The sequence below is a fragment of the Halichoeres trimaculatus genome, unplaced genomic scaffold (genome assembly GCF_033239565.1).
Source record: "Halichoeres trimaculatus isolate MK-OKI-2021-1 unplaced genomic scaffold, fHalTri1.1 fHalTri1_scaffold_4, whole genome shotgun sequence".
Lineage (NCBI taxonomy): Eukaryota > Metazoa > Chordata > Actinopteri > Labriformes > Labridae > Halichoeres > Halichoeres trimaculatus.
Genome location: NW_027437182.1, coordinates 14,879,351 through 14,906,396, shown reverse-complemented (window position 1 = coordinate 14,906,396; position 27,046 = coordinate 14,879,351). Strand labels below are relative to the sequence as shown.

General features: G+C 37.9%; 2 protein-coding genes across 2 annotated transcripts in view; one reads left to right on the top strand and one right to left on the bottom strand.

The window, feature by feature from the left end:
* The window catches only part of alpi.1 (alkaline phosphatase, intestinal, tandem duplicate 1), a 127,380-nt gene that overhangs the window by 79,142 nt on the left and 21,192 nt on the right, over positions 1-27,046 (top strand). The window lies entirely within an intron of this gene.
* srek1ip1 (SREK1-interacting protein 1) lies at positions 23,803-27,010 on the bottom strand. The gene is made up of 5 exons (XM_074668385.1): positions 26,842-27,010; positions 26,332-26,379; positions 25,154-25,312; positions 24,916-24,991; positions 23,803-24,679 (listed from the first exon to the last, which is right to left on the bottom strand). Exons 1-5 carry the CDS (start codon positions 26,852-26,854, stop codon positions 24,439-24,441), a joined length of 537 nt encoding a protein of 178 aa, XP_074524486.1. The 5' UTR covers positions 26,855-27,010; the 3' UTR covers positions 23,803-24,438.

The following is a 27,046-nucleotide window of genomic DNA, read 5'->3' as shown; positions in this document are numbered from 1 at the left end:
TAGAACCACAGTAATTTTTGTGGCTCTTGGTCTCTGACTGTTTGGCCACCCCCTGGTATAAGTTATCGGGCCAATACTAGCAGCCCATACTCAAAGCAAACAAATTTTACATCAAGCAAGTCCCTCTCACCAGTAGTTGCGGCTTCTTGCTGCGATTTTACACCATGGCAAATACACATCAGGTCCTATTCAGACAACATGAATATATATATATATATATATAATTTATTAAATAATCATTAATTTATTATTCACGTAATAAACTGATCCAAGAAAAAAAAAATACATACATAAAAAAATAAATAAACATAGAGGAGCCACTTGTGAAGTAGTTTGCTCTTTTTAGCGAGCCAAGCCAAAACAACCAGCTTTCCAGACAGAGACAAAATTTGCATCGCTGGTTCGTATCATATGTTTGTTTCATATCTGACTGCTGCAGACAGGCGCATTACATCTTAAACATTAAGACTGGTGACCAATTCAGTTGTTGAATCTTTACACAGGGTCTACTCAACGAGCCATGACACCTTGATTTATCTTGTCCGTGCCATCAAGAGGCTGCATACAAGTCAGCCAGGTGTATCTGTATGAATATGTGTACCATTAAAGAGATATTGATATCTTCGTTTCCCTCTCATAAAATACTTACCTGGATTGTTTATCATGACATGTAACAGATTTTAAGGGTATTAAAAGGACTTCCTCTGCTGTTCCAGCCAGTCTCAAATGGACACTTGAGGAACTGCAGTTTTTCAGCACTTCTTCTTAGCTTTGTTCTGTTTTCATGCCTTTTCTGTCACAAGAATAAGAGCTTGTTAAGTAGGGTTTAGGTTAGCTTCAAAACTACTTGGCAGCTTTAGTTACAGATGGTTTGAGCTACAATGGTAGGTTGGTCAAAACCTACTTTCAAGGTTATGGAGAGCGTGCTTTGCAGTCCTTCAAGAAAGTGCTGGAGACACACGTGCATGACGTGCCACCAACGTTCACCTTTTCAGAAAAACGTGAACTTTGGGAATGTTTCACTTGAGAAAGTCTTCCATGAAGTGATGAATGTTGATTTAATTAAACTTAATCATAGGCTCTATTGCTCTGCAGTGTAAACACTGTGGACAATCCCTACCCCTTCCCTTTCCTGTGATGCAAAAAGACATTGTGTAACTACAAGGCTGTGTTGCATTTGGTGCGTAAGCAGACACCAATCATCAATGATGTTGCAATAACAGTCCTTTTTGACAGTTTTTAAGGGGGAGAGGTTTTGCGCGTTAGCATTTTTACATACTGTAATATTCTGTCTATATTTCATGTGTTCACTTTTTTAACGCAAGCTATGGCCATTTCTGTGTGTGTGTGTGTGTGTGTGTGTGTGTGTGTGTGTGTGTGTGTGTGTGTGTGTGTGTGTGTGTGTGTGTGTGTGTGAATGTGTGCGTGCACCCCTTTTTCGATGAGGTAATCTAGGTTGCTTTGGGGGGCATATTTCAAACCAAAAGGCTTTACAGAAGGGAATGCTAATTTCTTTGGCAACCTGAACCCCCAAGCAGCAGCTCTGAGCTCCATCCAATAAGTCAGTGACTCAAAGCACATACTCTGCCTCTAAAATACAAAGCACTTTATGAATATATGTATAGTAATTACTGCTGCAACCTAAGAACAACTCCTGTACCAAGCCAAGATTTTACCCCTTTGAGCGCTTTGGAGCAAACAAGTTTGGCACGTCAGGAATCGTCTGCCCCTGGGACTATTTCTTAATATTTCTTCATATTCCATATGCTTGGCCAACTCCAGGTATATGGATGACACAAGCATAGATTTTATGAAGCCTGACAATCATCTGGGTATGCCTGGCATTTAAAAGCTTTGACGAAAACAAGAATGGAAACACTTGTCTTTTTGTGTAGACTATCAATACCCCCCACAGGCAGCGTGGAAGCAGAGAAATTGTAGGCAGCAGTCACAATCCATTGGGTAGCAAACTTATTGTGAGGTGTGGAGAGCCTCGACAGAGCCGCTGACATTCAGCCGCTGACACTGTCGATGCTGTCATCATAAAAAATAAAGATGGAGCCAAGAAAACAGAATATATGATCTTAGTCCAGGACTCTCACTCAAGTCCTTCAATTTCAGGATTTGTGACTCAACTTTGACATTGATGACTCAGACTTTTCTCCTTTGACAACTCATATATTTTTTGTTAAATTTACATTGTTTCATTGTATTGTATCGACGTGATGTGTTTAACAGCATGTCTGATCATGAGTTGCCTTGTTCAAGAACAGTTCCTGTTAGGATGCTTAGGAAGTTGCCAAAAAAAAAAAAGTTTTTTGCTTTCATTTTAAGGTAAATGCAAAAAGAGCAGTATGTGTTTGATTGGTATCATAAGCAAAAAAAAAAAAAATTCAAACTTTAACTAATGGGCATTCAGAGCCATTATTTGTTACCTGACAGTGTTGAATATTATGATGACCCAGTACAAATTTCATATTTTCTTAGTATCCAGAATATTGCCAGGATCTGGATTGTGCTTTTACGTCTCTCAGAAATTATAGTGACCTTGTCTTGTACTTTTTTTCAAAGCTATCAGACCATTTATTGTGGAGTTACACATATGGTGAAAACAGCCCTATCTCAAAATGATAGAGAATCCTTTTAAAAAAATCCAGGATCCAAACAGGGGTCAGGTCCACTTCCAAAATGTGGTCACCTCTCCCTTATACCATTTTGAACATTTTCAGAAAATTTCATCAAGATCAATTTGTTACTTTTTTGATTTATGTTGTGTAAAGACAAACAGACAAACTCATAACAACATAACCTCCTAGGTGGAGGTAATCAACATCTGTCCAGGATGCATCCGGAAAAGTGTAAATAATCAAGAATCAGCCTAACTGAACAGGTGATTGTTACTGCTAGAAAGCTGGCAAGGGCCCAAAAGGTTTGGTCAGTTTGAGGTTGGCTGGTGGCATTTCTATATTTATCAAAGTGATCCTACTGCAACAGAAGTGATTTTTGTCAACCTATTAAGTAGACATGCACCGATCAATTGCTCGGCCGATCGATCGGTGCTGATTTTCTTAATTTTTCGGGGATCAGTAATCGGCCCATCCTTACAAATGAAACTAATCTAATATACCTCCGGTAAGGTCTGACAGCCAGCCATTGTTGCTTTTTGCTCGGAGACCTAAAACTCAGAACACTTTATTGGTTGTTTAAGTTAAAACATAAAGATTTTATTGTTTCACAGGTATTATTCAATGATTTTCAATAAAATAAGATTGGAACGTTGATGGTATGCTGACATATGCTGTCAGTAATAAAAAATAAAAAATTAAATTGGTATCGGGTCAAATCGGTACTGGCAGCTGAGGCTTTTTTAAGATCAGTGCTCGGCCAGAAAATTGTGATCAGTGCACCACTACTATTAAGGAGAAATGAATGTACATTTATGTGTGACATACAGAGCTGTAACCCGACAGGATTAGTCAGAATCTGATGTTCATGAATTTTACTGTATTTTTTTTACATGTCTAAAAGATCACACACAGTCAGTACAGGTTCATACAGTCACTAGTTTGGAGTTTAACACTGCTCATATTCATAATAAACTGTAATAATATTTGTAAGGATTCAAACCCAGGTAATGAAGACTCAATTTTGACTTGACTCAGATTCCTCTCTAGTGACTTGGACCTGACTCAGACTTGAAAACTGAGGACTGGTGACTCAACATATCACAACACTGCTTCTATCGGTGTCAACACCACAGTGTATAGTTTTTGGTCTCCATGTGTTTGCTCAAACGCAACAACCCATGGAATAAAAAGATAGATGCCTATGGGGCTGTTTTCCAAATCATAGTTGTGGCAGAAGTTAACTTCACAAATGGAAAAGGAAGAAGATCGAAAATAGAATGTGGCCTGTGTTTTGCTTTATTTTATTTTTTGAAGGCAATCAAAACAAATGCAGTTGGATAGTTGGAATGCATGAGGTACAGGTCTGCTTTAGCATTTGAGTGTTTTGCTTTGGCTCTAATATCTCCTGCTATGGATACAGTGAAGGAAAACTGAGCACATGTGGCATTGGGTTACAATTTGTAGCCATGCAGCAAAATATTACTTGGTATCATCCAATAAAAATCAGCAGATTTGCAAATACTGTCATTTTTAACATTTTTTACAGATACAATTAAAACCACTTTAAAAGGTAATTATGCATAATACAGACCAAAGACATGTTAAGCAATAAGAAGCAGGTAACTACCAAGTAAAAAGCAGAAGCTTCCAGGTAGTCGATAAAGAATGCATGTGACAGTTTGGAAAACTTCACAACTGCGCACAAGCATTGCTACAAAAAGGTGCAGGAACTTGTGGCGACTTCTCAACTGATGGTGTGACTCATCAACAACAACAATCAGGAGGGAACCCAGACCTTAAGAGTTGTGTGTGAATAGGAAACTGAACGATGACACATCAGGGTTAAAGACAGGAAGCCCATTCTGGGTGAAGCTTACTTTAACAAGGACTTGTTTCCTGCTGTATTATTATCTGCATGGATGTGACACACTAGGCTTTCCCAAAAGTCAGGTTTTTGTCTGTTCATACTGTTACTTAAAGCACCAAATCTAAATTTAGTTTTAGCTGGTTGAACCCCCACATGTGTTGAATTCTACTGTTTTTTTTTAAATCATGGAGCCAACTTATCATCCTTTAAAGCCATAAATCTGTGATAAAATCAAAAGAAAAAAAAAAACTTTCTGGATGCCACTCCACGCTATTCAACAGTTAAACAAGCAGTGAGAAAATGCTTTTTCTGAATGTGGTCAGAAGTGCACACTGCTGGTTTGAGACAGGCCAGGCTATTGACCAAAGGTGTAAATCTAAGTTTTATAAGGGACCATTGTGAGGTCAGGAAGGGGTTGAGTACAGAATGGGGAAGTGATATAGAAAATACAATATCAGATCCAAAAGTGGTGTCTGTTTTGTTAAAGAAAAAGAAAAAAAAAAACTTTGTCTGATTTATGTACCAAAATACATTGATTCACATCTGTCTATCTCCCTCTGACCCAGGCTGCAAGTCACAGACTTATCAAACTGCTTTTTTTCCCCCTGAAGCACCATAAGTAGATTTTTTTTTTTACAAGTAGATCGTTTTCAATTGAATTAAGTCTGTTCTTAATTCAAGAGGTAAAATATGACAGACAGAAAAAAGAAGGATCCTTGTGACCTTCCAATCATTCGTTGACCTAAGTGACTCAGTCAGTTTGATTCAGTTAAGTTTTAAATCAGGAGCAAAAACAATTTGACTTTAAAGCGAATTTTGAGAAGACCAAAGAATGAAAAAAAATGCTGACTCAATGAATTTTTATATCCTGGGCGTAATGAATCTCATTCAATCCAGTCCATGTTTTCATTTGGCCGTCAGTCGGTTTAAATCTTAAAACCTGCTGAAACTTCTGAAAAATATTTCTACAATACAGATTGAATATAGGGAGATAGTGGCAAGACTCCTTATCCATTAACTTTCTGCTGACTGTGCCAGTGCCAGTGCCATCTTTGCGGCAGTATCATTATTTAAAAAGGGGGTGTTGTGCTTTTCCACATTTCAAACATAGAAATAAAGTAACAATGCTGGACGTCCATACTAAATGTGTGCAATTTTTTTTTTTATAAAGTTAGGACTATGAAGTTATACATTTTTTTAAACTGCTAAATAGCCGTATGTTACTGAAATCCTTGAACATGTTTGTAAACGGTTCAAAATGGTCCATTCTAAAAAATAAATAAATAAAATATATACATATTTTTTTAAAAAGTACGAGATCTTCATTTGATCTTCACTAGACTTGCTGAAAAGATAAGGATCTACTAACTGGTCCATGATATGTTGTAGGGGTGAGCCTCAAGCACCATGGTCAACCCATAGCTCTGCCCTCTGACAAGCCTCAGGAGAGCCGGCCAATCAAAGGAAAGTGTGCATAGTGAGCAGTCTTAAAGAGGCAGTTGCCCAAACAAAGCATTTCAAACAGAGGCTGATAAAAGATCAAAACAAAAAACAAAAAAAGGGATTTTTTAAAATGAATAATGTAAAACTACTACAGTGGTACAAGAGGGACAGTATAAAGCCTAAAAAAGCACAATACCTCCTCTTTAAGGTCAAAAGAAAAATGAACTGATAAGCATGGATGCGTCTGTCTGTAGTTTTTGCAGTGAACTGCACATGTGTTAAATAGTGGTATGCTTATTTCCTAGCATTAACCATACAAGTGCATATTTGAGCAGCACAATAGGATTTGGTAAAATTAAAATGAGGCTGACCTGCTGTTCCAAATCTTTGGGAAGAAGAATCCTGGTTATGAGCAAGTAGACCCTCACTGGTGAATGACTGCCCTGTTGTCTTCCAGCTTGTAGTGAGGGATAAAACTTTAACAGGCCCATCTCTATAACAAATGTACCAATGAAGTGAAGCCCAGTAGCCCTGATTGTGTATCTTCTCTAATGTTTACTTAAAGATTATACTATCAATCTTGTGTGCAACCCAAGGGAGTATCTTGGCCACTTTTTCATGCACAAGAAGTAACAATTAACCTGCAATCAATATACTATATTTACAGTTTACTTTGTAAGTGATTAATGCAGAGTTATGTAATTATACCTGTCGGAGAAACAATATAAAGAGGGAGTTTGTCCTCTGTGTGGGTGGTGCCAAGATGTGATTGATGATAAGAGGCCTATTAATCTGACGGTAAGAGACCTCAATTACTTTTTCCCAAACTCTGTCTCTGAACTGCTGTTAGAGTATGCAGGTTAGGACAAGTCAAAATAAACAACCTGACAAGTCCTTATCGCTGCATCTCAGCAGCATGTCTATGCTCCATAAATCAGTCTCTAGGTAATCAAAATGAGATCCCACAGAATAGTGTGGAGTGAACATTTTACCTGCGGCGCCTTTTAATGGCTTTTGTTTGATGTGGATCATTCAAACTTTTTAATTTATTTAACAGAAACCATTTTCTTCTATCTGACGTTCTTTTGCTGTAGGATGTGTGCAGGGAAAGCTTTGACAAATGCTAAACAAAGAGTACGAGCTGGCAATCCCTGTAAGCCTTTAAAACATAAATCAGGATATTTATGTTTACATCATGCGCTCATCGCTAGTTTGATTGTGCTTAAAAACAAGGAGCCTTAAAAAGAACTTCCTTGAAAAGAACCATGGAATTTTTCAGATTAAATGGAAAAAAATTGCAGCCTTTCAGGACTGATTTGTGAATCACATCATCACAACACCACATGGAGGCCTGGGAGCAGGGAGAACAGTTTCTCAGCTTAGTTAGGATACATGCCAGCAGATGAAGTGTCCAGTAGCAGGCTGTTACAGAAACTTGGCCTCAGGACCAAGCAACTCTTCTGAAAGTCACTGTAGCGCTTCTGTTAGTGTTTGAGTTTCCAGAGCTTGAGTGGAAAATGAGGCCTTTATCATGAAAAGCAGACCACACAAGAGCCGCATAGGTATTAAACTTTCCCACTAAAAGTTTATTGAGTTATTTTGGTTGCAACATCGCTATGCCCAGCCCAGCGTGCCCCCCTCAAAATAGAAACAAGCGTAGTAGTTTTAAGATGGGATCTTACAATAAAAATCAGCAAAGTGCTGGGCAGGTAAGTGCTAGCAGGGAATCCTCAGGACGTTTCACCGTGTGAAGGGGTTTCCCACAGTTCAGGAAGTAGAAAGGCTGACGCACTGCAGACCTGCCCATCCGTCTTTTGACTGCTGTATTCCTCTTGCCTTCCCAAGTTTTAGTGAGCCACTGAGGCTTCCCAGTCACAACTCTGACCCAGCTTCAAATGACACATTCTTCCCTCTCGTCTTATGTTGGATCATTAGTTGTCAAGTCAAACCTTTGCCTGGCGATTAGCTAGGGGTCCTGGAGAGGTTGAAAAGCAATTGGACCTGCAATAAATCCCCAGGCGTAGACACCGTGGTGCTATACAGACATATTGAAGAATGATTTGCCTTCTCATTCTCAACTTGGGGCGCTCAGGGGGGGATTTATGTTTAGCTGAAAGCTAGCAGGCTAATTTGATGCTGCTAATGGTGTGGATGCATTTCGGAATCACCCATCGTTTCCAGGTGACAGTCATGGTAATACTCGGCTATAATTAGACAGTGAACCTTTGATGAGTGCTGTCCTTTAACTACATCCATGGGATTGACATCATAGCAGGACCAATCATGTTACTTATCATACAAGGGGATTTCACAAGGGCATTCATGTCATCCACCTACCAGGATGGAAATCCCTCATCGTAACTTGTTGGTCCAAGAGATTAAGACAACAGAATAAATAGGAGTAGAGCAAAAAATGCACGCAGAGCAAACTATACATTGAGCAGAACAGTTACAGGAACCGTAATTAACCTATTCCACAACATGTGGAATACCATGTTTATTCCCTAAAACTGGTTCATTTTCCCAGAACAGTCATGGAAAAGCCTTTGTTCTTTGGCACTGAAGATGGAAAGCTGGACAAATGTTGACTCCACGATGAACATAGAAGCCCCAGGTTAATGAGATCAAGGTGTGAGGGTTGTATGGGTGAGTGGGCAAAGGAAAAGCCACACCAAGACCCAGAAAAGATTTCTAAACCAAGAGGAGATTCTGTGAAATGTCTACAGAAGAGAGCTGAGATGAAGCCCCCTGTGTGGTACACAGGGATGTCGAAGAACTCTTTCAGGCCACCATTTGTCTGACATATCTGAGATCCATTTTGTAAGCAAATATATTATATGATTACCATAATGATGATAATATCAATCATATACTACACGTTATTCCATATCAAAATTAGGAGAGTGTGTTTGGCAAGGTGGGCTTTCTCCTCTTACATGAAGCTCTTTATAAAAGGCTGATGGAGCGTGGGAGAGACTGAAGAAATAAACTTATGCATTAATGAACATGCCTGTTTCTGTTTGGAAACAAAAAATCATGGAGCCCTGATCCAGGAAAGCTAATTAAAGATCATAACCCTGTTCAAAATAAAACATATTCCAAGCACTTAAACTCCTGCACGTAAAATGTGCCCCAGCAAATGAGGGGGAGGGGTGCTTTAGGCTTGGACTGCATCCCAGACACTTGTGAAAAGACTCAAGCTACAAGCTGGAGTAGCTGAAACCTGGGCCAAAGTATGATTGTCCTTCAAAGATCTTATTATAAAACACAAAAAATGCATCGTGTGAAAATCTATAGTATTTCTTGGATTTGGGTTTTATTTATTGAATTGTGTTTGAAAGATTAAGGTCAGTCAGATACAATGATACCCCCACAAAAACTCATTCACTGAAACACACTTAAGGATTACTTTTGAATTTACCAGTTTAAACACAGGTCTGGTGTCATTCATTTTCAGCACACACTTTACAGAGATTTTTGTCTCTAAGACCAGAGTGGGTAAGATTGTTGACAATAGTTTGCCTTGAGTCCAAAAAGATTTCAAGAGGGTTGTATGCATGACTTGTGGTCAAAGAAGCAAGACGGTTTTGTAACTCCTGGCATTCGCAACAAACTGGAACTAAGCTCAAACACTTGTTAATTTGATGACAAAAATACTCAATTTTGACAGTCCTTTTGATTAAAAAAAACAAACAAACATTTTTTTATAGTTGAAAATTCAGATCACACAAATCACTTGACAAAGTTACTGAGGTTTGAACAGTAGCTGTGTTCTTCTTTCTTTGGTCACATGTGTGATTAATGAAGATGGGGGGTCATAGATCATGTGTTCACATGTGTGATCCCATTCAATTTTTTAATACCATGATATATTAGTTTTGTGATTTAGACTTTGTCATTTACCTACTTCCATACTTTTGAAAAGACTTTGACAAATATCAATTCTACTCTTACAGATTACGTAAATGTTATCTATGACTCTGGACTGTGTACTCTGTCTGGCACACCCTTTTTTTCTGTTCTGACACTCATTTTGCTAAATGACGACATACCTGACTTTCCCAGTGTCATGTCTGAAGTAAATGGGTGTTGCTTTGGAGACATTTCTGATTTGTATCTGCTCAACTCGAAGTTTAATTTCCTTACTTTAAATTGAATCAGATCATTTGACATTTATGCAAGCTTCTACCACCTTCTTCCTTTAATGACATCATTGTTTAGAGTTACGGTCAATGTTTTACTGTTATGTTCCTCACTCTACTTCTGTTTTATCAGTCACTACTTCCTCAGTTGTGACTCAGTCGTCTTTGTTTGAACTGGGTGGATCACACAGTTTGCTATCACAGGGTCAGAGAATGACCTTGACTTACACTTTAACCCCCTCTACACCCAGCACAGCCATAACAAATGTGGGTGGGGGGCAAAGTTAAAGATGAGCTTCCTGTCTCTTTCTTCATCATAAACTCCTTAACTAGAACATTCCTAGAGTTGTGAGAAATACTGTTGATTTATGCTAAACAAAGATCATCTCAGCCGATGCCAAAGAAAAAAAGTGATGTTTAAATGTGGTGCCAGGGTCCCAAGAATTACAAAGATGGGTGGGATAGCATAGAGTATTTGTATTTAAATGTACTTGCCATGTATTTGCCAAAGATTTGTGTATTATCTATTACAATGTGCAAACTTATAAAGGAATAAAGGAGCTTTAAACACTCAATTATTTGGGGAAACATTTAAAAAACTGTAATGGTAAAGTATGGTTCATAATCTTTATGTGATAACCGATAAAAATGTAATCTTTGTTGTCCAAATTTGATACCAGAAGAGCTAGCAACCTTCTTTAAATGGAAATCTTTTGTAGTTCAGCTCATTCCTGAATGACTGTGGCATAGACTGATGATGTCAGAAATTTGTTGTCTGAACAGGAAGCGTCCTTTTTTCAACACAGATCACTCCTCCATGTCCTCCATGTGAACCTCTTTAGTGTGCAGCTTACTGAAGTCACAACAATATCCACTGCTTAAACCGAGATCAGAGATCCTGTCAAATAGTCACCAAGTAATGTTGGTTTTCAATTTGCCTGATCTTGCAAGAGGAAATGATTCCCTCACCCAGCTACTTTGAAATCTACTCCAATCTATCAAAGTGGAGATTCAAAAGAAATGTTTTATCTTTTCATTCAAGAACCCTGAGAACTTATTTCTCTTTAAAGTGTGAGCTAGCCACATGACTCTGAAGGTTCAAACTGTTCCTGTGGTCAAAACAGCGACATTATCAATTTAACACTGCTCATATTGACTTGGGGTCAACTCAAGGTTGACTGCTATAGTTTTCTGTTACTGAACCCTTATATATATATATATATATATATATATATATATATATATATATATATATATATATATATATATATATATATATATTTTTTTTTTTTTTTTTTTTTTTTTTTTAAACACTGACATCTCATATCATTCATCCCCATTTTCCCAAAGAGATGAAATGCTGTAAATGGATTAAAAAAAAAAAAAAAGATGGTTCACAAATAATTGAAAACCCTAGAGAGCAAAGTAAAAAAAGAATAATCAAGTTGTAAAAGGTTTATAGCCTTTGATGCCAGCAATATATTAAAAAAATGGATAGGTACAACAAAAAATACTAGAAGTTGGGGAAAAAAATGGGGAAAAATGAGAATGAGAAAATCTTTTTACTAATTAGGTTAGTTTGTCCAAAGAAAGTTCCTGGTCTGTTGGCTTTTTTTTTTCAAACAATACAAACTGTTTGGGGGCTGATTTTTATTTATATGTAACTCAGTTGTTAAAAAGATATTGAGGATGTAAGTTTTACATAATTAAAGGCACAGCTGGCTTGATTGAAAGGCAGGCCTATGGTAGCCTTTAAAGAGGAGGCTAAAGGCCTGCCTCAAATACCGCTCTAAGCCTGTAGTTTGCTCGACCAAAAGTTAGTTTTAATCAGCTTTTCCAGCATGGTGTCCACTAATAATTTAAAAATTTTTAGTCTCTTCACCTGTGCATTGTCCTGGAGCCTTGGAAAACAGAGGCCTCCATCATAAACTGTGAAAGCACAGCAAAGGCTTGTTAACTCTATTCAAGGATGGTTATTAACAGTTTTGAAACTGGTGGAAATACAAGTCACTGAGTTTGCCATAATTTGGTCACAAACACACAAAAACAGACACCACCAGTCACTGTGCACTGCTTTTTCCATATTTTCTTTTTTCAGAATCAGAATCAGAAATGGGTTTTATTGCCAAGTCTATTTGCACATACAAGGAATTTGACTCTGTTGTATTGGTGCTAACAATTAACAAGGAACAAGGAAATGAACAGCAACTGAGCAACTATTTAAATAATACAGATGTACTAGCTATACATTCTGTAAAATAGAATAAAGAAAAAGTTGATATATAATGTAACAGTATACAAAAATATAGAAAATTAATATTATACAAAATAATTAACGAAATATATATTAAATATTGATGGAAGAATGATAGAAGAAAATAAAATAAAAGAAAATAATGTGACTGGGAAATAACAAGGAACAAAGGAAACAAAGGATTTTCTGTCTTTTTCCAACTTTTTTAAAATGATTCTATGGAAAAGGAACAAGAATATTTTAGAGTAATGAATTAGTTATTATTTATCACGAGCTACATTGTGGCGCACCAGTTAGCACTACTGCCTTACAGCAAGAAAGTCACCAGTGTGAATCTCAGTGGGCCTTTTTGTGTGAAGTTTGCATGTTCTCCCTGTGCATGCGTGGGTTCCACAGTCCAAAAACATGCTCATCAGGTTCATCAGTCACTCTAAATTGGTCGTAGGTGTGAGTGTGTGCGTGAAAGGTTGTCTGTCTCTATGTGTCAGCCCTGCAATTGACTGGTGACCAGTTCAGGGTGTACCTCACCTCTCACCCTAATACAGCTGAGATAGACTCCACCCACCCATGACCCTGAACAGGATAAGGGGTATAGAAAATAAATGAATTAATTATTTATCAGAAATTTACAAAAACAGCAGTTACCTCACATAAAATCAAAGCCAAAATTTAACTGCAGTTAAAACGTCCAGTGAAAGAATGTGATAAAACCTTACAGGTATCAACTTTATTATCTTCAAAGAGTGAATGATGTGGTATTTTATGAAATTGTTTTTTTCCTCACATATATAATTTTTTTCCAAGTCATGAGCAGAAGTCACCCAAACAAACAATAACCCCAAACAATCCATTTGGCTGTTAGTGTCTCATGTGAGAGTCAAAAAGAAAGAGATGAAAAAGGCCTGGACATAAACTTTAAATGTTACTAGAAGTGCAGACTCTGCTTTTCTCTGAGATTCAGCTGTATCCTGAATGACCCAAAGCCTCACTGATATAATTGTCTGAAGGCAGAAATTAATCCAACATCCCCCATCTCTGGATGTGGCCACCTTCCTGTATGGATCAATTAAGCAGTAAAACACCAGGCCTACCCTGGCCTGATTAATGGCCTTTCCCATACTGCACCCTGTTCTGCATACACAGACACATTAAAAACAGATTTATGTGGCTACTATAGTACAGTCAGACCAGCCTGACAAACACCTGTTGCCGCCCACCCACCTTCCAAATTCACAGAAGTTCAATGAGTCCAATTGTTTGGTGCTTAAACCCAAAGAGTGTGTAAGCAGTGTGTCAGACTCAAACCCTTAAGAGATATTCAAGTTTTTCACTCAAGTGAAATACCTACTTATATCAAACAACAACCCTAAAGGAACAGAAGTGTCACTCAAGTCCCTTAAGAACTTAAAATGTATCTTTAATGAATTACCTCAATGACTCACACTAATCCATGTGTTTTCCAAGTAGGGACCTCTCATCCTCTTCGTCTTTTAACTTTGGTACCAACTCTCTCAACTCTCCTGGAAAGTTTTCTGACAAGCTACTCAAATTCATTTTATTTTATATTAAGTTTGTAAACTTGCTGGATGATCCCATAAAAGCTGAACATCCAAATCATTTCCAAAGTATTCTTCACACACTTCCTGCTGGAAAGAAGTCTAACTAAACTGCACCCCACAGTATGTCACTTTTGCCGAATGCAGAGCTCAAAGATAATTTTTTTTAAAACTGAGAAAACAAGCTGCTTCTTGGGGTATATAAATCAATTCAATTCAAATTTCATTCTGGTGGATGTATAACTTTCCTTCTATCAGGATCGGGGCTATAAGATTCGTAATTATTACGCAATGCAGACCTAAACTATCTTTTTCCAATTGTGTGAAACATGATAGTCTTGTAGAGCCCACCACCACTAAGTTTGGTTATTCCGAACTATTGGTTATTGAGAACTGGTTCCATCTTGGAACTGGTTCCAACTATCTGACGTTTTTTTTCTAAGCCCCCTCATGCAATCAAAGAAAAGCTTCAAAAAACAAACAAACAAAATTGTAAACTTAAAGGTTACTACATCTTTTAAAGAGGGTCAGGGAGCTTTTAATAACTAACACACCCTCTTCATTTTCAACAACTGCTCTAATTTGGTACATTAACATTTACAGTAAGCCATGTTGCAATAGCTTGTTATCTATTCACAAAAAACATCCATTGAAGATTAATGTCAGCTGAAGAAGCGTTTATATCTTGAATATGTGCTTCTAGTAATCTGATATGTTATTCTTTCTTCTTCCCTCTGTTTTCCCGACAGGTTACACATTGGGTTGAAAAGGCAAGAGCTGAATCTCCAGTATGATTTGAGTTGCCATTCAGTTCACAGTGGTTTTCACTTTAATCACCACAGAGGAGGAAGAAAAATATGAAAGTTGGCAGCTCCAGAATCTTTTCAATCTGTTAGCGTAAAATAAACATGACATGTGTTAAGTGTCTTCCTCGCATTCATCCAGCAATACCTGTACATCTGTAAGCGTCCCTCAAAAATAATGAATGAATAAAGAAATAATTAAATAAACAAATAGGTAGATCACTCCAATGCAGGGATATGGCAGACAATTTAAGGTTTTGGGGTTTACATTTGTTTTACAGGGGTAGGAGCCTCCATTGTTACTGTTTCAGAGGAGTTTTGTGTATTGTTTAAGTTTCAAAAACATAGACAACATTGAATTTATCAAATAGGTTTTGTTTACCATAGTCAAGTCCAGTTACGTCAAAATTGACTTACAAAGTAAATTAAACACAACCAGAGCTGAAAGTGCTGTAAAGTCTAAGATGATCAACATTTTCCTCCCGTATTAGCTCAAAGCCATGTATTTAAAGAAAACTATGGTGTACTAATAAAACCTTGTGGTAGACTCGGCAAATTGTTCATTAGCAGTGGTACTGCAAGCTACCCTCAACAAGTAGCTTGTAAGAATGGCATTAACGTATATTATTTATGAGGGCTTCACAGCTGCATGGAAACCACACATTGCTGACTACACTTGAAATCCTCACACAGGAGTCTTGAGGAGCAGACTATGCCACATATACAGATGTTTCTGGATTTAACAGAAGGTCCTTTTGACTTATAACTCAATTTTAGCTGAATAAACTGAGATGTTTCAGCTTCATTTGTATTCCACTGGTCATGGGGTTAGCTGCAGGTGCAGTAAAAAAAAAAGTTTTTTTCTTTTTTTTTTTTTTTGGGGGGGGGGGGGGATTTTAATTCTCACTGATTTTATAGACTTAAAGAGGAAGTATTGGGCTTTTTCCAACTTTATAATGTCCCTTTCTGAGGATTGAAACTGGTTATTACAACCAGTTATGTTTTATCTTTAAGATTTTGTTTATTTTTTCATGAAGGGAACTCACATTTGCTATTAAAACCTCTACAAGTCCATGCTTTCTATTCACATTTGTTTTGACCTCAATGACTCCGTCTCTGTACAGCCTAACCTCAAACTTCGACATCTACTCTTTTGCTCTGACTTTGTCTCGTTCATGCTCTTCTCCTCCCTTTTCTATCTCTCTCTATTTCTCTCTTTCTCACTGTTGCTATGAACCTTTCCCATGCACTGCAGGCGTGGTTATACCCAAACCCATGAGGGAATAACTGAGAAAACATCTCTGGTTACCACCGTCTCTGCGGCTGTGCTCCTCACCAATTTTTACAACTGGTCTGTTTGAAGTCATGAATGAAAACTGACAATGCTGTACTCTGGCCGAAGAAGAAGCAGGCTGGTGGGAGCTGTTCACTGGCTGTAAGAAACCTTGAACGCAAGCTTCTGCATTAAGTGTTTCTGCCTCCCATTCCTGTGATAAAAAGCTTCAATCCAGGTTATATGAAAGCTCTGAGAAAGGGTCAGATAAGACTTTGAAAAGGAGCAACACTTTAACAGAAGATTAAATTTCCTGTTTAGTCAGCCTGAAGGATGGTCAGCCACTGACGTTGTCTAATTAGGATTTAGGCTAAAGCTTAATCTGAGATATTGCTTAAATAAATGCATCCATCTCCTGCAGGTCAAAAGGTCTGCAATAAATATGGATTTTTAGACATGAATGCAGCTTTTAAAATAATTCAGAGCAGACCTTGAAAAATATGATTAGGCCTTATTAGCATATATAATCAACCTATTTCTTCTGTCCAAAAAAAATTGATCAATCTAAATTCAATTCACAGTCTGCAATTAAACTAATTTTGACTGGACTGTCCCTGAAAACAACAGCACCTTACTTGTCAGAGAGAGGTGTTATAAAAAGTCTTCATTAGCCTATTTTTAGTTTGTTTGTTAGTTTGTTTTGCTAAACCTAGCAAAAAATAGACCATGGCTGCATGTGAAAAAAAGGTTGTTTTGTTTGTTTGTTTGTTTTTTAGGAGCTTGGTTTAAATAGTTTAAAAAGTCTTAGAAAAATGATATAAAGTGGCTTTGAACTACAATACATGAATATGTTGGCCCCTTACATTAATGTAATGTCACAGCTGTGCTCTTTTCTAACACCACCTCATTTGCCATTCAGAGATTCCTCTGAAACTGACAGTAAAACAGCTTTCTCTCTGCAGCTCCCAAAGGTATTACAACTGTGCTGTTCTCTGTGATATTGCAAATAAATTAAAAAAAGGTCATTAGTACAGAAATTGCCTTTTAATTGACAGAGTATTAGGCTGCATTGATGTACAGAATTGAAAGCTAAACACAGGCCTGAATGACTAATTGATCCTTTGAATAAAATGTTTTCATTACAAGCCAAAGAACGCCCACAAAGAACTTACCCCACTGCTCAATAGGCTTTCTCCTCTCCCTCTTCTTTTGCAATCTTTTCTTTTCTCCAGTCCTACAAACATATACACCCAACCACTTAGACAACTGCAGGCACTGTCTCATTATTCCCCGGGAACTTTCAGTTTATGGACCAGATACTCAATTTAGAAGAAACAATATAGTACAGCCATGAGAGATCTGACAAGGTGGACCATAAAGGCTGCTCTGCTGTAGATATTACAAAGCCCTTAACCTTTGTCTTTGATAAATATGGCTTCTGAGAAACAGTAATAGAATGATTTAGTGTCACCAGAACTTTGGGTGTAGAGCAGCTTTGTAAAAGTTTATTTCAGTCAGGCTCTCTCCTATCAAAATAATTGGTTATTTGCATGGAAGAAGTTATATTTGGTGGTATGGCTCTGTTCTGAGAGTGCTCTGCCACTCCACATGCCTGTGTGGAAATCCAAAGCCTGAGGTAGGGGGAGCACAGTTACCCTTCCTTTCATGTATGTGCATTTACAGCCAAGGTAGGGAGAGCAGCAGCAAAGCCCCCCAGTGATGCAGAACAGTGTGGGCATCAATATACGTGACACTTGTGAAATTTAACATCTATCACCACCAGAGGGTGTTGTTCTGGGGGTGGAATTTGAGGTAAATTTTATGCTAGTGCTCAGACCTGTCTTACCTTCACCGTGCCAAAATGTTCCCTCACTTCCCTAAAATAAATTTATAACCTTTCAATAAAACCTTTGTTGTAAATAAGCATACAGAGGAGCTGCTGGCCTAAAATCTGTGAAATCTCCACTTTCACAAAGGCCTTGAGCAAGGCATTAATTACAAACCCCTGTTAAGAACTGCAAAAGAGAACACTGTGACATGAGTGTTTCTGGTTTGTATCTTGTACCAGCTGGGAAACTGTCTGTGGAAAAGAAGAAACACTTTACTCACTTACAAAACCACAGTTAAGGTGCCGCAGAGCAAGGCACCGAACCCTTTAACTGCTCCAGCTGACCAGAGGAGCTCACAGGCCAGAACATGATACAATTTGCCAAGAACATTTTCCCAAATACGTAAAAATAGACAGTGATGTGCTGAGAACTTGTGTGGGACGTTCTAAAAATGGTGTGCACTTTGTAAAAGCCTTTAAAGCCTGTTCGTATGTTAATATTAAACACCTCTAACATGACTTCAAGTAAGGGATTGTGAAAACAGTGAACATCTGTTCAAAATACAGTGATGACATCTGTGCTAGTTTCTTTTTTCTGTCTTATAAAAACAAGCACTAATGTAAGAGAAGAAAAAATAACCATGTCGATCATGCTCAAGCCATCATGCGCCCCTCTGGCTGTTTGATGTCTTTTCCTAACAAAGGGACACTAAACCCCCCACAGAACAAAGGCACACAACACTTTCCATATAAATGTGCAGTGGAAAGAACACTAAAACCGGAGTAAGAGTGAGCAGATGTGCCCGGCTAAGAGATGACACCATGTCGTTTGACTTTGAAAAAGCCACATGTGTCTGATGTTGGGGACATGTAAAAAAACGTCTATCGTCATCCGGGGAGTAGGGAGGAAAGGTTCTGTGGTGCTGAAGCTGTTAGGCAGCTTGCAGCTCTTTCCTGCCTGCTGGTGCGATGAGTGCAGTGACACTCCTGCCACCTTCTGGACCTCAGAGGGAGAGATGGATGGGTCAGAGGAGGTTTATAGGTTGTATAACAGACCTCGTCCAAAAGGTAACTGCAAGTTACACGTATGTGATCAAAACTGAACAGGTACGCAGAGGAATTTAACCGTCAACTCAGTTAGCCAGTGAAGAGGCTGCAGATTTGAATCAAATATCTTGCAACTGGTACATCATTAGGCACCAGGCTGACTATAGAAGACTATTGATACAGTTTTGGATCTTTATTCAGTGTAGAAAAGATGGATGAAATTAATTTAGAGTGAACAGGAAATATTTTTTCAAATCAGAGACAGGCATTTCAACCACAGTCATTGTTTTATGATTTTATTATCCTAATAATTCTTACTGCCCCTGCAGACATAAGGAGTATGAGACCTATTTAATTACTAAATGTAGGTATGCCAGTTGTGGATCTAAATATTTTTTATTATACTGCACACGTTTTGCTCTTAATGTCATCTTTTGATTATTTATTGTTCCTTTTTCCCCGTTTTACCAGCAACTGGTGCCCATACTTTCTCCTGTTATTCTGAATCTGATTATGTTATGGTGGGATTTTTTTTTTTTATTTCATGGCAAAAGTGAACAGCTTTCAAAATTTTAGATGCCCTGCAACCACTGTCTGGAGGTTAAATCACATAATAACCAGGGTCTAGTGAAAATAAAATAAATAAATAAATATATAAATAAATAAATAAAAGATCATCCTCACATGAGCTTTTTTTTAAAAAAAATTCGATCGTTAAACGATTTATCAAATAATCCAAAATCATGACTCATCTCTCATGTTCCAGTTATGGCTTTATTTTATCATTTGTTTGCCTACTATTTGATGTGCTCTCTTGTTTTTATGTTCAGCCTTAGATGTGTCTGATTATTTCATTATCATTCATTCATCCATCATTCTCAATACAAAGCAAAATGTTAGAGGAGAAAAAACTTTTTCTTCAATTTGGGGCAAGATATAGCATTGTGTTACCTCAGCATTAAAAGCTCTATCTGCAAATTTCTAAGGAAATCCCAGTATATGAAAAATATGAATCTGTTAACTACATCCACAAAGTGATGATAAGAAAAAGGACATTTTTGAAGCATCAGTTGTTTTTAAATGTCCTCTGACACAGTTGAAGAATTCACATTATATAAATGACCCACTGTATTAATGTCACTTTCCCTTGTCTTTACTAGTTCATTTATACAGCATGGCATTGCAGCACAGTGCTGCACTTCCTCCAGCTCTATAAAAAGACGAGCTAGGTCATCCAGAGGAGGAGATTCCCGACCTCATTAATACTGATCTGGAAAATGGTGGTTGAATAAAATGATGTAGAAAAGTAGAAAAGCATCTCCAAGAATCCATGATTTACAACATCAAGGCCTGCACATCCTTGGGTTCTGACTGACCCATATTCCAGAGCCAGGAAACTTGTCCTCACCACCACCACCTCCTCAAGCAACCCACTCCAACACAGGTTAGCCCACGAGGGCCCACTGATCCTCATCCAATGCGACCCTGTGCTAATTCCCTGGCGAAAGCCACCCAGTCAGTCCAGCGATGCCTCAAAACCTCAGCGTTTATATGAACAAGCTCCACACTGAATGGGAACCCAGGAACTAAGCCGGTAATAACAGACCTGAGGAAAAAAGGTTCTGACCAAAGAGAGAGTGGTGAACACAGACTCACCCCGCTCACCCCTTTAGTTTTCTTTCCCTGCAGGTTTTTGGGAGAATGTCTAAACACGCTTCCTGTACAGCGATGTAGTATTTATTACAGCCTCCGTTTTTGATGGCTGGGGTCATGCAGCCTGCTGTCTATTTATCCTAGAGGTCATTCACTACATTAGGGCTGGTTTCAGGGCCAGGAGAGGAAGAGAAGGAGGAAATCTAAGATGCAGGGACTAAATTGGTAGCAAATGTATAGCCTCCAACTTGCCCCTTAGCCTTAATGTGTTTTTCAAGTGCTCTGCTCGCTGTGCTCCAAGATGCAGGGACGGCTTGTCTCTGAAATAATATTTCAACAGTGGTTACAGACGCAAAACCGGCGCCATCTCTCAGCTTGGGTTGTTCCCACCAAAGTGCAGCATAAGGGATTTTCATTTTATTTCTGGGAAGATGTGCTCTGCTGTGTGGTAGTGGTGACCTTAAGTTTAAGAGAAGTAACGACTTAAAGGTAGCAGGTTTGATTGTCCAGGCTAAGTGATAAAACAGTTTCCTGAACTTCATTTAACTCCACTGAGGTGCCTTTGAGCCAAGCATCTAACTGTATCTCCAGCAGTACTGTGCACCAGCTCCAGTGGGAGGCTGTGGTTGTACTGGGCCGCTCCCTGGTTGGATGAATCTAACTGTATGAGGGTGATGCAGGGCGTTGCTGGAAAAAAAGAGCTTCTGTGCTCAAATCCAAAGAAAGGTTAAAAACAGACATCACTGCTGAGGCAACCAAGCCTCCCACACAGGCCTGAAACTGATCTACTTAAGCTATAGAAACAAATTGAAAAGCACCTTAAGTTGATGAGAGATCATTTACCCCTACGGTTCAGTCCTTCTGGTCAGCCATTTTGCAAAAATGATTTCTTCTAAGCTTAAGATTAACGCCTTAAAGATGTTTGAGCTGCAGTTTTTCCGCAGCCAAACTCCTGAAAGGATGACATTGACCATCTTATTTTCATTTAAATGGCTCAGTGGAGTCCCATTTGCTTTCTGCTTTCCTTCAGCCCAACAGGCTCAATAAAAGTCAATGAGCTGGTAAAAACAGAGAAACCTAGTCGCTGTCTTACGCAAACAGCATATGGTTTGCTCAGTGTGGCTGCACATGGTTGCACTCCTTCAACTTCATTTGCTCCTCTGTATCCAGTTGTCCTCTTACCATCTGGGTGATTATGAAGTTTCCTGCACTTTAAGTTTCTTTTGTCACGACTTTACAGCAGTTTCAATTATATATACACATAGACATTTTTAAAGCCATAGGAAACCCCAAGCCTTCTCCTCTATATTCATCCACATATATTTAAAACCACAGCATCTTTGAGTGTGTGTTGCATTTTATTTCTCCTGAAATCCAGCAGTCAAGTTGCAACTATTTACACTCTGTAATGGTAGCTGATCATTGATTGGGGCTCAAGTGTTGAGATCTGACCAGTGTTGTGGGTTTTACTGCCAAAAGGGAGGGTTAATGCAGGCCCATCAGGATCAGCTGTTGAGCCTGTATTTGCAATTGAGATTTGAACCAAACTAACTTGACATGATGTATACATCAAACATGATTTTCAGAAATTCTAATAAATCTTTGTTTGTTTTGTTTACTGTATAATGATGATAATCTGTTGATTTAGACTCTTTATTCTTATGTTAGAAACTCGATGTGTGGAAGTACTCCTTTAAAATATGGTGCAATCACTCTCAAGCTGTGTCGGAATCATGCCTTTCCCACTATTTCACTTTTATATTTTCTAACAATCTTTATCTGAAATACTAACATAGGAACAGACCAATCAAATCACATGCAGCAAGTTCAACGGCTAATCACTCATGAGGCTGTGATGCCAGTGCAGAAGTTGTCACGTGAATAATAAAAGAAGTACTGTCAACTGTCTTCCAAATATCATGTCCAAACAAACATGACCAAAACATAATAAAGCGTGATTTAAAGTGTAAAAAATTCTTCATTACCTGCGTGGTTTTATTTGATTGGTCATTACCTCTAGTAGCTGTAAGTAGAGGGTTTTATTTTCTAGAGTGGGGGAACCTGCCTTCCAGTCCTCATGGAGATAAAGGAGCGGAAAATGAGATGTCACAATGCAAGGCTTGGCTCAGTCACCATGCATGTAGCTGTCAAGATGTTACAGATGTTGTAAAAGATCTCCCCTTCCCAGAGGCAAAGTGAAATTAATGGCAAAGTTATCAACATCTGTCACAGATCAAGCAGAAGACAAGGGCTCCCAAAGATCCTTGGTTTGCAGTGTTTGTAAGGCTCTAAATTATTTTATAGCTTAATGTCTTACACAGAGAGAGAACAGTCTCTGAATGAGGATGTTCTTGAGGATTTTATGGACCCCTCTGGAGGAAGGTTAGTATTGTTAGTATATTTCAAAATAGCCATAGATACTCAAAGCTCAGATGATTATGTGTGCAAAAAATACAGGGATACAGTGGAATCTTTGAATAAATTGTGTAGGTGATTCTGTTTCTTGTAGCTGGACCAAAGGATGTCACTCATCATCAAGCTTTGATGGCTTTGTGTTTTACCTTTGTAGCATTTTTTTTTCTTAAATACTTAAAATGTTATCCTGAGAGGTGCTCAGTACAGATGATGGCTGCAATGTCAGTAAACTGCTATCAAACTCCCAAAGTTCAAAGTATGACCACTAGATGGGGCAAAGATAGATAATGTAAGCCAATACATGGACTATAAGATCACCCTTATACAATTTATGGGCTCATCACATTTACTTAAAAAAAGTTGCAGACTTGTTTTACATGATCATTTCAGGACAGACTCAAGAGGTCAATAGTCCTGATCATATCCCACTAATTCAGATAAATGAAATGAGTTTATTTGAATGAAAGTGAACTAGCTTCTCAACAAGCTTAAGTTCTCATGAAAACTTCGCTGGAGGTATTAGGACGTGACACATTTTTCCTCTATAAAGCAGTGAGTGTGTGCTGACTTCAGTGCGGACACGTTTCCTTTCTGCACTTGCATATAATTTATTTTGCATAAAACACCTGTCACTGGTTTGATATTTTCTGTTAGACTTGAGGTGTTGTGCAACTGCTTTTACAACAATATTATCTTCAATTTTTATATTGCAGATTGTTTTAGATAGGGGTTCTTTCTTTCACATTTAAATGGTACATTACTGCCCTCTACAGGAAAAATCATTGCATTGCAGTTTCTTAATAAAATGTCAGTGTCTTTTTGAATGTAATCACAAAGTACTTCAAAAATTAAACTTGGGATGAAATGGTTTGATACAAATATACTTTTTTAATACAAAAAAATACAATAGTGAGGACCAAATGTGGAAGGAGCACCAAATAATACCTTTAAAATTGAGACACATGATGTTTTGGAATAGTCTCTTGAAAAGAAGAAACTCATTTCAGGGAGCTGTGGGCAGATTAAAAACAGAATTCATTCTTTGAAAGAAAAAGAACACGCGCACATAACCAAAACATTTTTTCCTCACCAGGCATTTCATTGGGCTACAAACAATCTTTAAAAATTTGTTTGGTTTTCGTCAGCCCAAACCGTAAGAGAGCAATCATGTTGAGGTAATTGTCTGTTTTCAGGGGGGGTATAAATGACAAGAAAACAGTGTAACAGCTCAAAAAACAAAAATCTTACCGACAGCTTCAAGATATCATATACAGAAGTAATCACAATAAAAAATAACAAGGGTTTTCATCCTTGATATTTCCTAGCTTTCTCCCAAAACTGAACTGTTAACCCTAAATCTAATGAAGACATGACAGTAATTCTGTAAGAAAAAAAACAATCAATTCAAACAAATTCCTTGGCTTTAAAAAAGTTTATATTCACATATTGATCCTTTTATGAGACAAGGTGAGATGCTTGTTGACCAGGTCCGTCAAACACATTTTTTATGTACAGCACCATTTATTTGTCTCAGTCACTGTCTGAGGATTCACTGGAGCTAGAAGAAGAAGAGGATGATGACTCCTGTTTCTTCTTCTTTGATTTCTTTTTGTGATTCTTCTCGTGTTCCCTTTTGTGCTTTTTGCTTTTCTTCTTATGACTTTTCAGCTTCTTTTTCTTCTTCCTCTCCTCTTCTTCAGACGAAGAGCAAGACGAGCTGCGTTTCTTTTTTTTCTTCGTTGTCCTCTCATCACTTGACGATGAAGCTGATCTAGAGGGTAAAATAATACAAAAATCAATTTAAATGACAGCAGACAGCAAACAATGTTACGTGTACTAACATCTGCAGAGACATAATGGTATTCCTGCTCAAGCTGACAGTATCAAGGATTATAAATGACAGAATTACATATCCTTAGTTACATGTCTGTTTCACTTGTAAGTATAAAAGCTATTCAAGCTGGCCCTAATGTGACCAAAGTAACAGAAACATTTTAAGACAGTTACCTCTTTCTTGCTGTTCTGTCCCTGCTCTTCTTCCGCTTTCGCCTCTTTTTCTTGTCTCCATCGTCATCATGGGAACCTGCACAGAATTGTAGACGAATCAGTCTTGATACTTAACTCCAGAGAAAGGCTGCTTATAGCTCAAAAAGGGACAAAAATAAAATGTGTCAAATCTGAGAAAAATAGGAAATCATTTCTGTCATTTTGTCAGTTGAAACTTTTAGGAAGTGTAAATCTTCACCTCTGTGATGCTGGGCCCCTCTCCTCAGCTTCTCGTTGCGCTGCACTGTTGGTAAATCGTCCTCACTTTCCTCAGTACTGGTGCTGCTTACATCCAGGACAATATCTTTCTGAGGGTCAACTCTGACAAAGTTTCGACACTCAAAGGTTAAGTGGCCAGCTGTTGAATTCAGTCAAGGAGAAAAGAATTAAACAACTGCAACAAGACAGGGTAGTTCAGCTATTTAGATTGTTAACTAACAATCTAACTTTTTAAACTTCTACAGGAAATAAAAAACTCTGTCCAAATAAATTATGTCCCAATAAGTCAAATACCAATTCATGGGCTCTGGAATTAAAAGCCAAAGTTATTAGTGATCTGATCCAATACCAGTTGTAATTTAACATTCTTTATTCTAGGGATGCACGATGTTGGATTTTTGCCGATATCCGATATGCCGACATATCGAAACCTCTTTTGGCTGACACCGACAATCACAAGTTTGTTTGTTTTTTTCACTGTGAAGAAAGCTAAGTCTATCCTGTACTGGAATTTATATGTTACTCTTATTGTGACGGTCTTATTTGTTTAAGAAACACACATAAAACAAGACAAATAACATTTGATTTTACCATAAATAAGAAATGTATTATTTTTTCAAACTCAAGACATTCAGTATTGAAATACAGAAAAATAATTTCTTTAGATCACATGAACTTTAAATGTACAATGCATTTTTAAACATAACCAAGTTGCATTTGATTATTTTAGAGCTACTGTAACAACCTGGTGACAGACACAGAGCTCTGCAGTGCAAATAAATGAAGTGCTACATTTTATTTAAGGAGCTTATTTTTCAGATGGAAAATAATAATAATCCTAACTGAATAGCACCTTATCGGCTGTGCCTATCAGCAGAAATTTCCATATCTGCCGATACCGATAAACATGTTTTTAAGCTTTTATCAGCCGATACCGATATTGTGCCGATAATATCATGCATCCCTACTTTACTCCTTAAAATGAAGACGAGATGAGCATGACGTTTTTGTCTAAATCGTTTTTTTTAACTGACTGTATCATTGTTTTAAGAATGTATAAATGTGTGAATGTGCAGCGAGTAAAGCTGCAATATTAACAGGCTTTACAATTTAACTGTTAAACCTTACGACAAAGTTTGTGGGTCAGGCTTTACTTACGATATCCGCATTTCTTGCATCCAGCTCTGATGTTGTCCTTGTTAGGCCCTGTGAAATAATAACAGTGGTTAATACCCGAACCCGTACCTGCTAACGATACATTATCCGTGACATGAGGGGGGACCGCAGAACAAGTTTGTAATGCAGAAACGTTAACATCCTCCTGTAAGACTAATAAACGTTTCAAGCAAGGTAGTTACTTGGTTTGAGAAGCATTCATATGTCCATGCTTAGGCACTGTAAGAAAGCTAACATATTTTACACCATCATAGATGGCAACACGAGTAATAAACAGAGCGGGAAGCAGATAATTTCGAATATGAAACGCTTTCTTTGAAGTTCACAGACCGTGTTTTCTCAAAAGTTATTACACAGCCGTTCGAAATATGTTGTTAATTCATCACAAGCTAATGTTGGGTTAAGCATAACTGTTTGCTCCTAGTTCTGAAAGCAATTACAAGTCATGAATACGGAACATTTAACTTGCGTGATAAAATATAGATTAAATACCTGGAACAGCCATAACGTTTTCCACAAGAAAAAAAATAAAAAATTATGTATATTGGTTTGTTCGCGCGCTAAATAATGACAACTGTTCCGCGAATAATGTCCCAAAACAACGTCGACCTGAAACGTTTGTTCTGGAAACTACGGAGTTCCGCCTTCTTCTTCTGCTTTTCCGCTGACGTTCAGGGGACCTGACGCACTTTATTTC